Source organism: Neolamprologus brichardi, chromosome 23 (genome assembly GCF_056152115.1).
Source record: "Neolamprologus brichardi isolate AB-2024 chromosome 23, ASM5615211v1, whole genome shotgun sequence".
NCBI classification, from domain to species: domain Eukaryota; kingdom Metazoa; phylum Chordata; class Actinopteri; order Cichliformes; family Cichlidae; genus Neolamprologus; species Neolamprologus brichardi.
In genome coordinates, this window is record NC_142125.1 from 37,407,079 (window position 1) to 37,422,200 (window position 15,122).

A 15,122-nucleotide genomic window follows, 5' to 3' on the forward strand; every position below is an offset into this window, starting at 1 on the left:
GTAATCTTATAAGACATGCAAAACATCTCCAAATTGTTCCGTTAGTCACCGGAGGTTGTCAGAGCGCACCGCATGTTTTCATTTGGCTGATTTTTACACCGCCTTTCCTGACCGAGTCCCAAAGAGATTTGTATCTCCTTCCAGGATTGACTTTGATTGTTAGGCAAATATGTAAACCACCACACTGAATCCTGGACGAATCTGGGATCTTGGCCAAAAACTGGAACATCCATAGAAGCTAATGCACGGAGCCCTGATAGATGAGTACAAAACCATCATCAGACAGAGCAGACTGATTTGGGTTAACATCATTTCCAGTTAGCAGGACTATTACCGGCACCGAGTGCTGAGTATCCTAACTACAGACTAACTACACAGTACATAAGTATGGACCACTAGGGGTTGAAAATCAACTCTGTTTTACACTTTTCCACCAATCCAGGTGGACTTCAACTACTTTGGTCAAGTGAACAGCAAAATAGCCTAATGAGGGGCTACAGCGTTGCACTAGATTTGCCAGATGAAAAAGATTATTATAATAAGTACCACAGCAGCAGGTCTCTGGTGATTCTCCAATATAGCATCGGATTTGGCCACAGCGGTAATTAAAATGCTGCTTCTGTGGGCCTGTGGTGGTTTTGAAGCACGGGAAAGACTAACAATAGCACCAACACAGGACGGAAAAAAACTAAAACACACACAGACACACACGGATGTCGTGCATGGCATTAACATCAATCAAACAGTGCTACTGCTTAAACTCACAGGAGGGACAGCCACCCTCTTCCCTGAGCAAAAAATAGAAGGATGGCACGCTCACTCCTTGGCACTCAGCTTTACTCTCATTACGCGGTCCTTTCTGAGTATTACAGACACTGAGGCGGGTGTTGCCAGGGCTGTGCCGAGGTCAAAAGCATGGCGCAGTAATAATTAAGGCACTTATTCAAATTAACAGAGAACAAATGAAAGAGGGAGGGAGATGGACCCATAGGAAATATCCTGTCTGCCTGCGTGATGTAGATAGCATGAACGTGGAGGGCAAACACGTTTCAAGGCTGTGGAGGGGGGGTGCTCAGGAAAACAGGATGACGACTGACTGTGCGGGCGTATGTGTGTGTGTGTGTGTGTGTGTGTGTGTGTGTTCTCCATTTGAACAAAGCCAGTCTGTGTATGACTGTAAGACTGTGAGCAACAGCTGTCTCAGACAGACACAGCATGAGAGTGTGTGTGTGAGAGGGAGAGGTTGATATGAGGGAGTTGATGTGTGGATATATGTGTGCGAGAGGGTGAGGTTGGGGATATTACTTAAACTGTGTGTGTGTGTGTGTGTGTGTGTGTGTGTGTGTGTGTGTGTGTGTGTGTGTGTGTGTGTGTGTGTGTGTGTGTGTGTGTGTGTGTGTGGTGACATAGAAGCTTCAGGATCACTTGCCAGAGACCCACCCAAAACATTTCCTCTTCTACTTCTTCTTTTCCCTTTTTAAACAATGCAATGTACAAGTAGCAGTGGAGCTGGGGTGGGGGTGGGGGGGGGGGGGGGTCTCAGTGGTGCTCTTCTCACCTGCTGACATCCATCAATTGAGCCACATGACGAGTGATTTCTATCACAGCGGGACTGAAAACACACAGCTCTGTGAACTCTGACCCGGAGTCCTGACAGGTGGCGAAATGTGAGTAAAATGCGCGTGACTCACTCTCACTGTCTCATCACATCCATCTCACGCTCAAGCCCCAAACAGCACTCTTCCTTCCTGCGTCTCCGTGCAGGATGATCAGCCCTCTTTAGATGTTTTCTTGTTATTTGCGCCTTAAAATACATTTTAAATTTTTGTGTTTTGTGTTTCCAATTTCCTGATTTCTTCCCTTCCACCGCCCCTGAACAAACAAACAAACTCCGCGTCACGGTGAAAACCAGCTTGAAGTTTCTGGTAGAAATCCAAACGCTGACCTCACGCGCAGATCTGTGACTTATTCTGCCAAAAATGGGTACCCACCCGCCACCAACATAACACCCACACCCTTAAGTGGCACCAGGCCAATACAACTTTAGGGCCAGCTCGTAGGAACCCAGCCTGGCTGCACCGTCACCACGGCCCACTCTCTCAGAGGGGGTTCAACTAAACCGCGGCGGGGGGAGTTGCAAATGAACAATTACGTGAATCCAAAAAAGAAAAAAAAAAACATGAAATGAAAAATTCCTCGATATATTCATCTTCCAAATCATGTTTATAGAAAGCAGACCAACGCTGTACTATGACTTCAGTGAAAATCCGTAGAATAATTTCCCCACAATATAAACATCTAGGCTTTCAAGCACCTTTTAAAGAATCGATTCTTAATGATTCGTAATGGTTTCGCCCTCGTCTAGAAAAGTAAATAAAAGGGAACACTGTAAGAGCAACTTCTTCGAATGAACACTTTCCATTTTCCACTTACATTGCATCAGTAAAATCACAACAGGAAGATACAGGGACGTCCCCATCATTATCGTCCCCAACTCTGCCTGGAGTCTCGTCTTCGGAGGAAGGAGCGAGGAGGCAGATCCCGAGCCTCGGCTTTGTTGTTCACTTGTTCGCAACTCCCAGATAATTCATCCGGCATCCAGGGAATAAACTGATCTCCCGGGAGGGTGTGTGAGCGCGCGTGTGCGTGTGTGTCAAGCAACCGGACCGACCCGGCGCTCAGCTCCTGGCACGAGAAACAGACGAGCGTGAAGTCGCAACTTCTGCACGGAGCAGTCAGCGAGATCGACGTCCCGGCTGAAAAGTGCGGTGAGCAATGGCGAGCAGCCTCTGTCACTGTCAGAGAGACGCGAATGGATGCTCTCTGTTCTCGCTGGGCGGCTGGTTGAGATTGAGGTGGAGGGAGAAAGGGAGGGAGGGCGGAGTGAGCTCTGATGAGCAGAGCGGCGGAGCGCCGAGAGCGCAGCGCCGTGTCCAAGACGCGCACTGCACTGCCAAGTGGCCACATAGCGGTGGTGTGGCAGCAAAGGTGTGGTCGCCTTAATACCGAACCCCGAGGGAGACCCGCGAGTTATGCTGAACTTTGAGGCCCACTCCACGCAGAAACACACACACATATTACAGTTTCTTCCTTCAATGTTGGAGACAAGTTTGTTAGAAACAGTCAGAATCAATATGGAGTATTTAAACAGTTTTGATGTTACCGGGTTGCTCAAAAATCTCTTTGGTTTCAGTAATCATGAAACAGGTGATCTGTCGGAGCAGAGGACGCACACTGAGATGCAACACTACGAATTAGGAGTTAACAGAAGAACTGTAAAGGTTTGAAATCGTTTGCGTTTTTATGAAAGGACGGGTGCCAAACATAAGGCCCGGGCGCAGAATAGGCCCAGCAAAAACTGCAATTTGGCCCACCTGATGAACATTGTGTGTAGATTTTGAACTTTAAACTGTAGATTTTACAGCTAGCTTTTCTTAATGATAATCACCATACTACGCCAAAGCAAAGAACAGCAATGTCTGTTTTTTTGTTGTGTTTTTTTACAGTATGTCCACAGTAGCTACAAAAACAAACCCAAATATTTTCTCTAAATTAATTAAAACTAATTTGGGTTTAAAGAGCAGAAAGTTGGCGTCATTAAAACTGTGCTGCACCTTCAAGGTTCAAAAACAGTAAATGTATTTCAGCTTTTCCACCATAACAGAAAACGAGTTGTTGGGCAAAGAATTTTCTTTCAAGTTATTCATTCGTCAACTCTGAAAATCTCCCTGTGTTTTATGAGTATGAGCTCATGATTTCACTTGGATTTCACATGAGGTCTTGTAAGCGGTTCTGAAAGTGATCCTGTCCAATTATGATTTTGCTCACGATCTTTTTAAGAACTATTTTGTAATTCTGATGGATTTAAATAATAACGAGTGTTTAACAGAGACAAAAAAGCACTGACATTTAAAGTATGGTGCAATCAAAAGCTTATTTAAGCAAAGTAATTCTCATTAAACCTGAAATGCATGACAATAGTTTTTTTCCTCAATAGAAAGCTGAATGCTGATTATATCCAGAGAAAGACGGGTTATTACTCATCAGCAGAGCATTGATTCCTCAACAATTACTCAACAAGAGATTCAGCGAGGCACGCAGATTGCATTACAGACCTTTTGAACAAATGGAGAACAGAAGGACATAAATTCATTTGTCAGGATGCATTATTTCACAGTATTTTTGTAGTTATTCAATTTTAATCATCTGTGCAGCACCAGTTCCTAAACACCTCTAAAGTGCTGCAGGAGAGGGGAATTCAGGGCATCAGGGCACCGAGTCAAACATCTCGACTGGGACTGAATCTGAGGCATGTGTGTTTGGGTGTGTCTCACACACTGTCAGGGTGTTTTTGGGTGGGTGGGGGGTGGGGTTAGCAGCAAGATGCTTGAGATGGGACAACAGCTGCATAGTTTGCAGCTTTTCTGGCCAGAGACTTTGTGCAATCTTACATTGTTTCCAATCCAATTTGGGAAAAGTTGAATGTTACTGAGAAACAAACATAATAATTTGACCAGAAATGGGTGTTTTTTCTGTTTTATGGTTCCTGGCATTCACTTTTAATCTCAAATGATCTAAAGACACCCAAAGAAGGGATCAATTTTCCTTGTCACTGGAAGCCATTAAACATAAGACATACTTTATGTATCCCAGATATGGGAACTTTACCAGAACTAGTCAATAAACAGATGTTAAACAAGATGTAGCCAGTGTTTTAAAGAGTGTACACTGTAAAAAAACAGACAAACCAAAACAACCCCCCTACCATCCAGCCACCTACAGTAATAGTGCAGCATGTGGTGTGCCAGAAAACTACAGTGAATAAACAGAACTTTACGATCACGGAAAAATAAAGACATTTTATTTAAACATGGAATTTTTTTTCTTGTTTTGGAAAATAGTCCAAAAATAGTTGGAAAATAGTCCTGTAGCTTTAAGTTTACACAGTGTGTGTGTGTGTATATATATATATATATATATATATATATATATATATATATATATATATTAAATGGCGATTACATGCGTAACAATGATAAACAAATACCTAATAATACGATCAAATACTGCTACAATAAACTCAACGAGGCTTAAACTTGCTACAGTTACCATTTGGGTTTATTATATAGTAAGATGACAATTTTCGAAGGTTGCCACGCCCACAGTGCTTATCTCAAGTACACACTTTAACCTGCTTCAATCTATAAACTGTTCATTTTCCACCCATTAAAATTTTCCACGTTGCTGGCTTTCTGTTTGAACTTTTTCCACACTGACCCCTTGTAAGTGTCCCTCTGTGTAAAGTCCGTCAAGCATCCCTCAGATTTGACAGTTAACTCGCATTGACATTAATCTGCAGAGTGCCCGCCCCTTACACTTTGTTTCTAATCAAAACTATAACAAAAGAATCTGATTGGTTGCAGCACTTTCCTGAATTAGCCCTTTACTTCTTCTATTTTTACGTTATAAAAAATGAAATTATTACAAAATACTGTTTGGTCTTTCATGACTAGACTATTCTATTTATGGAAAGTTTTAGTAGTTTTGTAAAATTATATTGAATGATCCAAGTCTGTAATTTCACAGGCAATTAACATTTATTGTTCAATCTCATTAAACTTATGCATGCCTTATGAATAAATCTTTTCAGATTTTCTATTAGTCCTTCTCCATAAGTCAGTTTTATGGTTTATTTGAAAATAAACAGCACAATTATAAAATACAGTCTGTGAAATTACACTAATTATAATTGTTAACTGTGTTTTGACAGCTTACTAATATTTGCAGATGTTTTATAAACACCAAACTTTCTGTGAAAAATGTAAATTTTGTTTATTCAGTTTTTTTCCCCTATTTTGCAATTTTATTGATAATTTATTTACAGCTATGTGTATCAAACTTAGCGGACAGAATGTTTCATTGCAGATTCTTTTAATTTTAAAGCATATAAAGCAGTGGTTCTTAACCTTGTTGGAGGTACCGAACCCCACCAGTTTCATATGCGCATCCACTGAACCCCTCTTTAGTGAAAAATAAAATATGATTCTTTTCAAATTCAAGACATAGATATGTTTTTTTACTGGTGCACAAAATGAGCCGTGCATGTCACAGCGGAGGCTCTGCCGAACCCCTAGGGTTCGATCGAACCCAGGTTAAGAACCACTGATATAAAGGAATGTTTTTACTTTAAAGTATCGAACACCGTAGATTTCAGGCTACAATTGCAACTTGTAGATCAAACGATGATGTAGCTCTTGCATAAATCTCAGTGTTGTTGTCGAATGTGTCAATTTACCAGGAATCAAGAAGGAAGAAGGAGAAAAAAAGGGAAACGATGCTGCCTCATGACTCAAACCCTCAGGCTTGCTCACACATGCCAAACGCACTCAGAGGATTGAGAGCCACCTGTTTGCCAAGTGATAGACGCAACAGATGCACTGTTGCCTGACCTCTGGCCAATTTACACATGTACGCATGCACGCACACAGCTTTTGTTGTTAAGGAAAACTGCTGATACACGAACAAACGCACCCACCCACAATCACGACTGTTAATCACGCCGAATACAAAGGCTGGTGCGTTTTGCGCAACAATACTGCCGTTCGTTTCAATTTGCAGCAATATTAAATAAGACAATAAATAAATGCAAGAGATTTCTCACATATTTTTATACATTTATTGAACAAATGATCTAATCAGTTAAAGTGTTTACGTGGAAGGTTACAGAGGTGGTTAGTGGCTGGCTGGAAGTTGAGGTGAGTTGGGAGGAGATGGTGGAGCTGCTACTTCAGGCACATCCACCTGTGTAGAAAACAAAAACGTGAAAACAGAGAAGAGAAACTAACATTTTAAAACCGTTACATCCCCTCTCCATCCTACTTTCATTAGAAATAAGCTAAAATATCTTTTTGCAAAAAGAAAGCTTCCGTAGTGGTGGTAGTGGGTTGTGGGGGCATGATGCCCACCGTGGGGGGAAATTTGGAAGAATCTGTTTGCAGTGTGGGCGGTGGTGTTTTGGCCAGCTGGAGGCAGACAGGGGACATGCCTCCCTACTGCCTGCAGCCGGCTCACAAAACGCATCCGCCCACGTCTCGCTGTTTTTATAAACCTGTTCCTGGAGAGTCCGTAGGCTGGCACATACTGGGGGTGAACCAAATAACACTAATCTTTCAACTTAATGATGTAACAAATTACGCCCGTCAAAAAGGCCAGACAATTTGACATCAGTGCAAGATTCAGACGCTTTATGAGCCTTCTGAGAAGACCAAGAGCTAGAAGCAGGGATGCGACATATAAATAACCAAAATGTGTGCATTTTAAAAGAAAAACATTCGTGTAATCTCAGCGAATAAACCTTAACAAGTCCATTTAGATAACTGAAGTGTCTCTCTCTGTTGTCTAGATGTACGGCGGGTTTTAGTATCGAACATGTCATCTATTTTCTAAGTAAATATATTTCTAAAGCTGCTATTAACATGAAATTCTCACTGGCTGTTGGCAGCAACTTATCCAATCCACACACACAAAGAAATCAAACCATCGAGGTCCAAAGGCGCTGCATGTCACCCCAAAAGCACCACGCCAACAGTGAAGTTTGAAGGTGGGGACATCATGGTGCAGGGCTGTTTTTCAGCATATGGCACTTCCTTCATATAATTAGAGCAAGGGTGAATGGACAAATTAAAATCTGCTCCCATCTACCAGGATGACGAAGATGAAACGAGGGTGGACATTTCAGGGAGAACATGCTCCCAAACACAGCCAAGGAAACTCTCAGAGAAAGAAAATGAAGCTGCTAGAAAGGCCGGGCCAATCATCGGACCCGAATCCAGCTGATGATCTACAGAAAGAACCCATGTGAGCCTGTTTGTGTGGAAGAACGGGCCAAAAGCTGTCATCACCATCTATCTTTGATTTCTTTGCATGTGTGGATTGGGCAGGTTGTTGCTGACATCTGGTGAGAATTTCATCTCAACAGCACCCTAGAAATATATTTGCTTACAAAATTGGTGACGTGTTCAATATTTATTTTACCAGCTGCATGTCTATCAGAGAGAGAGAACTGTTGCAATTCCAAGCCCCCCCACTTCATACCAGCATTATCATTTGCAAAACGGTGCAGAAGAATCACCTAAAGCAAAAGGACGCTGCAGGTCATTTTAAAGACCTCCTGCCATGTTGAGCGAACACAACATCTGTAACCCTCAAACGCTGCGATTTAAACTGCGCTCGATCGTCACGGTAAATGTTGTAATTTAGAAAATTGTTTTGGTAGTATGACATCATCTGATGAAATGCTGCTTTGACTTAAAAACAGCTGAACGGTGAACACGAGTCACGAACACGGTGACTTTCACTGTAAAGACCGATCTACACTTCACAATATGATGTCAGGCACCAGAATGGTGACGATGCTAACAGAGTTACTGCCATCTATTCCTTTAACCTACCAGATTCATAATAATTGATCATTAATAATCACACTTAAAGGCACAGGCTGAAATAAAAACACACGAATCTGGATTTGAAGCATTGCAGTGAATCCAGCCATTGTTTAACTGTTTAATAGTGAAGGTTGTTTCTCAGCAGTTTTTCCCTCCACATTAAAGGAAAGACAGCTTTATTTCAAAGAGCTGAGCGTGACAAGAACAGCCAGCCTCGGGCTGCTTAAAAGGAATGAAAAACACTCATGTGGTCTTAAAATGACGTCTGTTTGCCACTGCAGGCTGCAGAAGAGAAGGAGAGGAGGTGCATTTGGCATGTCTGCCTGCATATGCTTTCTTATGGTGCAACATAGCTGTCCTTCAGAGATCTTCTAGGCCTCTTTCACTTTATAGCTCTTCCACTGATTAGCGGTAGCGACGTTCTGATAACATGGGACAAACGGGACAGGGCGGCTGCCCTTCGTACAACAAACACGGCATGTATTAGAAGGTTGGCTGATAATATATAACAGTGACCTCCAAGACTATAAAACTGATGTGCAGCCTCTCCTGGAGGAGGTCTGCATGCTAATCCTGCGCTCTTAAAAACTCCATAAATATATGATCCAAATATTTCACAATTTTAATATCAATCCAACTCAGGTCTTCAGACTTTTGTTCTTAAAAGTGCCATTTTCAATTCCCCGAGTATCCCATCTCTGTGTATAAAATGTAGGCCATGGAGCACAGTATATCATCAGTTGCCAAATTAAGTGCGTCTAATAATGAGTACATTTTTTTTTTTATTACGCAATCAGTGATGCACCGTGGATGCCAGAAAGGCTGCTGCGAAATCTATTTCGCCTTGATGGCTCCATCCAAAATTAACTCATAACCTAGTTTGAATTTGCAGAATTGATGCGTCTATCTTTCAGCGCTCGAGTCAAGCTCGCTTATGCAGACGGAGCGGATTCACCTTTCGCATCAATCCACGTGTCTAGAAGTAGAGCCTTGAACATGCAGAGATTTAAAAATATTTTCCCCTCGGATCTTCACTCGGCGTTTGTGGTTTTGATGTCGACTTCAGAAAGCAGCCTTTGTCCTTCATGAGGAGGATGAGACCTGCCTTTTCCTTGAGATTACAGCCCGCGATACTTCCTGTCTCGGTTTTTGCCAACATAATAATGCACGGTAATAAAAACAGAGTGCTAAATCCTAACCTCTGGCTACTGGACAAATACTCAACACCGTCCAGACATTAAGAGTTCTCTCTGGGCTGGTTTCAGTTCTTCAGAGCTAAAAGAGCTCTAACATATTTTTATTAGATTGACGCACATTTGCTGTTCTTACCAGCTTCTCTGCCCGTTGCCTCAGTTTCCTCCAGACTGTGTGGTGAGCCTGCAGAGAGAGGAAAACGTGACTTGGAGGCACATGTAGACACAATAAAGTGCTTTTTATACATCACACAATTCTTGGCAATTGTGCATGAAAAACTGTTGTAACAGATGGACAATCAAGTGCCATTTGATTAGCTTTTGTTCCACTGCTGCAGCGCTTTTAAGGATATTAAATCAGAAAAACATGGACAATAAAGCTTTTATTTAATGTGGGCTGGACTGCTTTACATCACTTTTACAGTCCTAACAATCAAAGCACTAAAACATGTATGAAGTTTACAATCATATGTCACTCAACCTGCCAGTGTCCTTAGTATGTGCGAAGATACTGGAAGAAATAACTGGTTCCTATATATACAGCTTATACTAAACACACTTTCTCACCTGAAGCTGCAGAGGCAGGGAGAGGCCCTGTGCTCGACGATGGAGGCCCCAGGATCCCTGTCCCAGGCTGTGGAGGGCCGTCACCTCATACTGGGAGCACAGGCCTGTTCTGGCCACCAGGGGGCCCCCACTCAGGAGTACATGGTCGCCGCATCTACCAAAACGGGTACATGGTTGGTTGACTTCAGGAATGGTAAATGGCCTGTATTTGTATAGTGCTTTTACTAGTCCCCCCTAGGGACCCCAAAGCGCTTTACACACTCAGTCATCCACCCATTCACACTCACACACTGGTGGAGGCACCTGGGGCAGACTGACAGAAGCGAGGCTGCCATATCGCGCCATCGGCCCTTCTGGCCAACACCAGTAGGCGGTAGGTGAAGTGTCTTGCCTAAGGACACAACGACCGAGACTGTCCGAGCCGGGGCTCAAACCGGCAACCTTCTGATTACAAGACGAACTCCCAACTCTTGAGCCACGATCGCCCCGGAATAATGAAAGATTCTACTCTGCCCGTCATGCAGTGCAATAAGGAAAGTTTCAGTCTACTGGTGTTTGCTCAGTGTCCAAATACTGTTACACATATTTGCTAAATGCAGAAGCACAGCCTGCAAAGTCAAAGGAGACGCAAATTCATAAACTCTAACTAAAGTTAGGATACCTGTCTCGAGTTTAGTACCAACTTCAGTGCCAAATAGTTCTCTTAGTTTAAGTGACTGCTCTTAAAGGTGGTCCCGCTCTTGATATGTTACTGCATATGAGGTATGACGATATCTGGATGTTGTGTTTTCTTTCTTGTACTGTGCATCAGTTGTATCTGTTCGTTTATTTGAGCATGCATTGGTTGCGTTGTGTGCTGCTCTCTTGGCCAGGTCTCTCTTTTTGTACTCTGTTTATGTAAAAATGCAGCGTCACCTGTAGAGCATCACTGTGCCTTTGGGATTTTGAGATGCTTTCTGTTCCACTTCTTCCTGCTTACACCTGCCAGAGTAGGAGAAAATACAACAAATAAAGCATTTAAAACTAAATGAGTCGTGAAAGGAGGTACGTGGAAGTGTCAGCTGTCTACACAGCTGAGCAGTACTCAGATGCCAGTCTACCTGCTGTGTGAGAAAGCCTCCAGTGCCACAGAGGGCGCCACTTCCAGAGGCTCCCAGGCCAGGTCTTGGTGGATGAGCTGCTGGGCTCCTCTGGTCAAAGAGCGTAATGACTCCTGAAAAGAAACAGACGTTTTGCTTGACAAACAGATCACCAGACAGTAAAACATCAGCTGATTTTGAATGGAAAATCTTATTAAAGAGAAACTTAACATTAGCCGGATGTCACTACTTCTTACAGTAAAAACTACAACCTGCCTGAACAGTTGTAGGTTTTTCTAGAGTCGCAGGGCTTTTCCCAGTCGGGCCACCAAAATCTAACTCAGCTCTGCCCGTCGGGCTGTCATAGAAAGGAAAAATATATTCATGCTTTTGCATTCTTTCGCAAATGTAGCTGAGTAATTATGTAATTAGCATTGAAGAGCCACTGTTTGAATTTGCGCTTGTTTTTTGCTTCCACTTTCACTGTGCGTATAGAGAGCGGCAGTATTGGTGAGTCACAGATTAATTGCATCGTCTTATCACTCATTAGCTCACAATTCAAACATGACAAGTGAAATCTCTCGCAGCAAACTTGAACATGTGATAGAGGCTGATTGCACAGAGAATCGCTGACCGTGATGTGTGTGTGTATAAAAACAGATGGATTTATGCAGGTATTTTAGTTCTGCAGAGCCAAATAAGACAGATCAGGATGAAGAAGGGGCAGCCAAAGAAAAGTTTACCACAAAACAAATCAGACTATGAGGCAAAAAGAAAGCGCAGCTTTTTTGGTTTCTTGGACAAAAGAATTTCTGTGGCTGGAATATGATGAGCTAAATAACATAATGTTCTGCCGGGTGTGTCGTGAGTTTCCCTCGATGTCTGAGTCGACAAGCGCCTTTGTTACTGGGACCAGTAATTTTAAGAAAGACCCATCAGAACTCATGAGAAATGCAAGAAATGCATTATTGCCCAGTCTGCAATATCTTTCCCAGAACAAACACCAATTGCAAAAACATACTAAAAATAAACAAAGCACAACAAGAAGTCCCGAAAAAGCTGTTTAGAACAGCGTGCTATGTTGCACAGAGTGAACTACCATTGGCAAAATTTAGCCGTCTTTGCAAACTTCAAAAAGCAAATGTTGTAGATTTTGGTTCCACTTTCCTCTTACCCATGACTTCAGTGGAAATTTCAGATTGAGGATCTGACACAGACTGATTCATGTTCTACACAGTTCTTACAAGTTCATAGGAATTTCTGTTCAATTAGAACCAAGTATTTAAGTTGATGATTTTAATTTTTTAATTTGTGTTTTAACAATTTTTTGATATAAGTTTTGTTTCCTTTACAATATTATACATTAAACTATAATATTGTAAAGGAAACAAAACATCAGTCAGAAAATTGTTCTCTTTTTTTTTCGGGCTACTTAAATTTATTTTGGGCTACCAAAAACTGAGGAGAGCCTGCCAGGGATTTTGAAATTTTGCGAGCCCTGGGTTGTATTCAAGAGGCCACGAGTAGCTGCCAACAGATGGATATTCACCATCTAGGTAAACAGAAATGATGTCGGCAGCGACTGCAGTGGCGTAATAGAGCGTTGGACCATACACACACCTCAGAGGGAGTCCACGAGTCGAGCTGGGGGTCGAGCACCATGTCACAGCAGAAGGCCCCAGAGAGGACTGCAGGGAAATACAAAGTCAGCACAGCAGAAGCAGAAATGTCAAAGCAACATTTTCACTTAAAAAAATGCCTAAATATCAAATATCAAGATATGTAACATACGTCATTAACTAAACACTACCTTGTTTTTTTTAATTATTTAACATCAGTCAACAAAGTCCAGGTAAAACATCAAAACACTCGAGGTCAAACTTCTGAAGACACATACTGAGGGTCAGGGTAAACAGTGGTTTTCTACCTGGCACTTCCGGTGTGCTGAGCAGCTCCACAGTATAATCATCCTTGAAGGCGGTCTCCAGCACCTGACCCAGCAGGGCAGCGCAGGAACGCCAGTACGCCTGAGCACAAGACAAGAGGACAGGACTAACACTCAAGTATTCACTTATTCTACAAACTGGCTTCCACGTCTTTACTGGACTTGCAGCTCTGATGTTCTGTTGTCAACAATATTTTCTTTTCTCAAATAAAAGGTGTGATCCTTCAGCAGCAAGCTGAATTTATGAGAGAACGTTTGTCTGTTAAAGTACCTTGTTGACCAGTGTGGGGTCGTTGTCTTTAAACGTAAGCAGAGTGAGTGAGCAGGAGTGGGTGAGGGGCTGGTGGAGAGGCCATGGTTCTCCGTCCACAAGAGCCAGAGCTGAGTTTGTCACATGATGCTCCGTCAGATCTGAGAGTGACAGAGCGTTTGTTTGGAGTGAAACATGTAACAACACGTTATTAACACGTGCAACTTAAGCTTGTTATTTTCACTCACGTCTGGCGCAGCTCAGCGGGGTGGACATTCCTTTGTTCATGACGAGCAGCGCACCATCCAGCCCGGGGCCCTGCATGGACACCTCGATCTTCTCGATGCGGGGGTACAGAGCTCTCTGCCTGGCCTGCTCTCTGGAGAAGACGGCGTTACGCTGACTGCGTACCTCAGCCAGAGATGGACGCTGAGCTGCCGCAGCGGATGCAAAGCCTGTGGATGGGCAGGATGGATGGAAAGAAGAACTTAAAGGAAGCCAGAATGTAAACGATCCTGTAATGTGAGGAAGTTGAACACACAACGTACAGGTAGCAGGTCTGCTGTTAATGGTTAATTGAAGTGAATTATCTATGTTATCTATATGTTGTAATTTATATTTTATTTCAGAGACTCTTTTGATGTCGAAGATTGCCGACTCCTGCTTTAGACCTTTATACAAATATTTATTGTAATTATTTAAGGAAACAAAAGCTAAGAAGTCGACTTTTATCATCATCATCATCATCATTATTATTACTTCGTCTGCTGTACCCAACCGTGACTCTAAAACAGAGTTTTAGAAATTGCCATGAGTTTGTACCGTTATACACCCGCGCACATACAAGGCGCTTTATTAGGTACACCTGCTGTCACTGAGCTGGACCTCCTTTCACCTGAAAAACTACTATGTACTTAACCTGTGCCTTCCTGTTATTGATTCAATAAGGTGCTGATAACATTCATCGGAGATTTTGCTCCACATTGACATGACAGCACCATACAGTCGCTGCAGATTTGTCGGCTGCACATCCATGAGGGGAATCTCCTGTTCCAACACATCCCAAAGCTGCTCTAACATTTCTTGCGGTGACCCTCCTGTTTCCAGTACTTTCTCTTTACAATATATAACCGTAAAAAATATATCATATTTTATTGTATTACTTATTTCTATGACAATTAAATCCAGCTTTAAAGGAGCATTACTGCAGCTTACAGCTAACTGTCACAAGCCTGACCAGCTACATATGCTAGTCCTACACGGATAACAACTGGTACTCACGTCGCTGGAAAACTCGACACACGGTCCTGCTCGCCATTTTCACGACTGTTCCTACAACCACGCACAAAAAAATTACCTCAAACAGATACAACAGAGCAAACAGATAAATGTCTATTACAAACGTCTATGGTTGAAGGACGCCATGCCTGACTCGTGTGCAGCGCATATTTAGGTCCGTAGAGGAACTGATGTTTTCGGAAGGTAAAGTTCCACGTGTAAAACGACACGCTGTTTTAGCTTACGACAGCAGGTGTCGCTGCTGGCAGTAGTTTCAAAGAAGCTAGTGTAATTTTGTATTAAGCCAGTCAATAAAATATATCGTTTACTTCTGTAATATTTTTTACAGACACTGTTGCTAACATA

At 42.6% G+C, this 15,122-nt stretch overlaps 2 protein-coding genes across 5 annotated transcripts in view; both read right to left on the reverse strand.

Moving 5' to 3' along the window:
• The window catches only part of jam2a (junctional adhesion molecule 2a), a 19,830-nt gene extending 17,002 nt beyond the window's left edge, over nt 1–2,828 (reverse strand). For all 4 annotated transcript variants that reach the window (XM_087836254.1, XM_087836252.1, XM_087836255.1 and 1 more), the window contains exon 1: nt 2,434–2,828. In XM_087836254.1, coding sequence (XP_087692380.1) covers nt 2,434–2,482 — 49 coding nt within the window. In that variant the 5' untranslated portion in view covers nt 2,483–2,828. The remainder of the gene's footprint in view (nt 1–2,433) is intronic.
• A 3,833-nt stretch (nt 2,829–6,661) lies between these two features.
• Nucleotides 6,662–14,926, reverse strand: mrpl39 (mitochondrial ribosomal protein L39). Its single transcript, XM_006804991.2, has 11 exons — nt 14,906–14,926; nt 14,760–14,810; nt 13,727–13,933; nt 13,500–13,639; nt 13,211–13,310; nt 12,904–12,971; nt 11,305–11,417; nt 11,120–11,185; nt 10,205–10,358; nt 9,774–9,821; nt 6,662–6,801 (listed from the first exon to the last, which is right to left on the reverse strand). The coding sequence occupies exons 2-11, from the start codon at nt 14,794–14,796 to the stop codon at nt 6,733–6,735; spliced, it is 1,002 nt and encodes a 333-aa protein (XP_006805054.1). The 5' UTR covers nt 14,797–14,810; nt 14,906–14,926; the 3' UTR covers nt 6,662–6,732.
• Between the last annotated feature and the right edge of the window lie 196 nt (nt 14,927–15,122).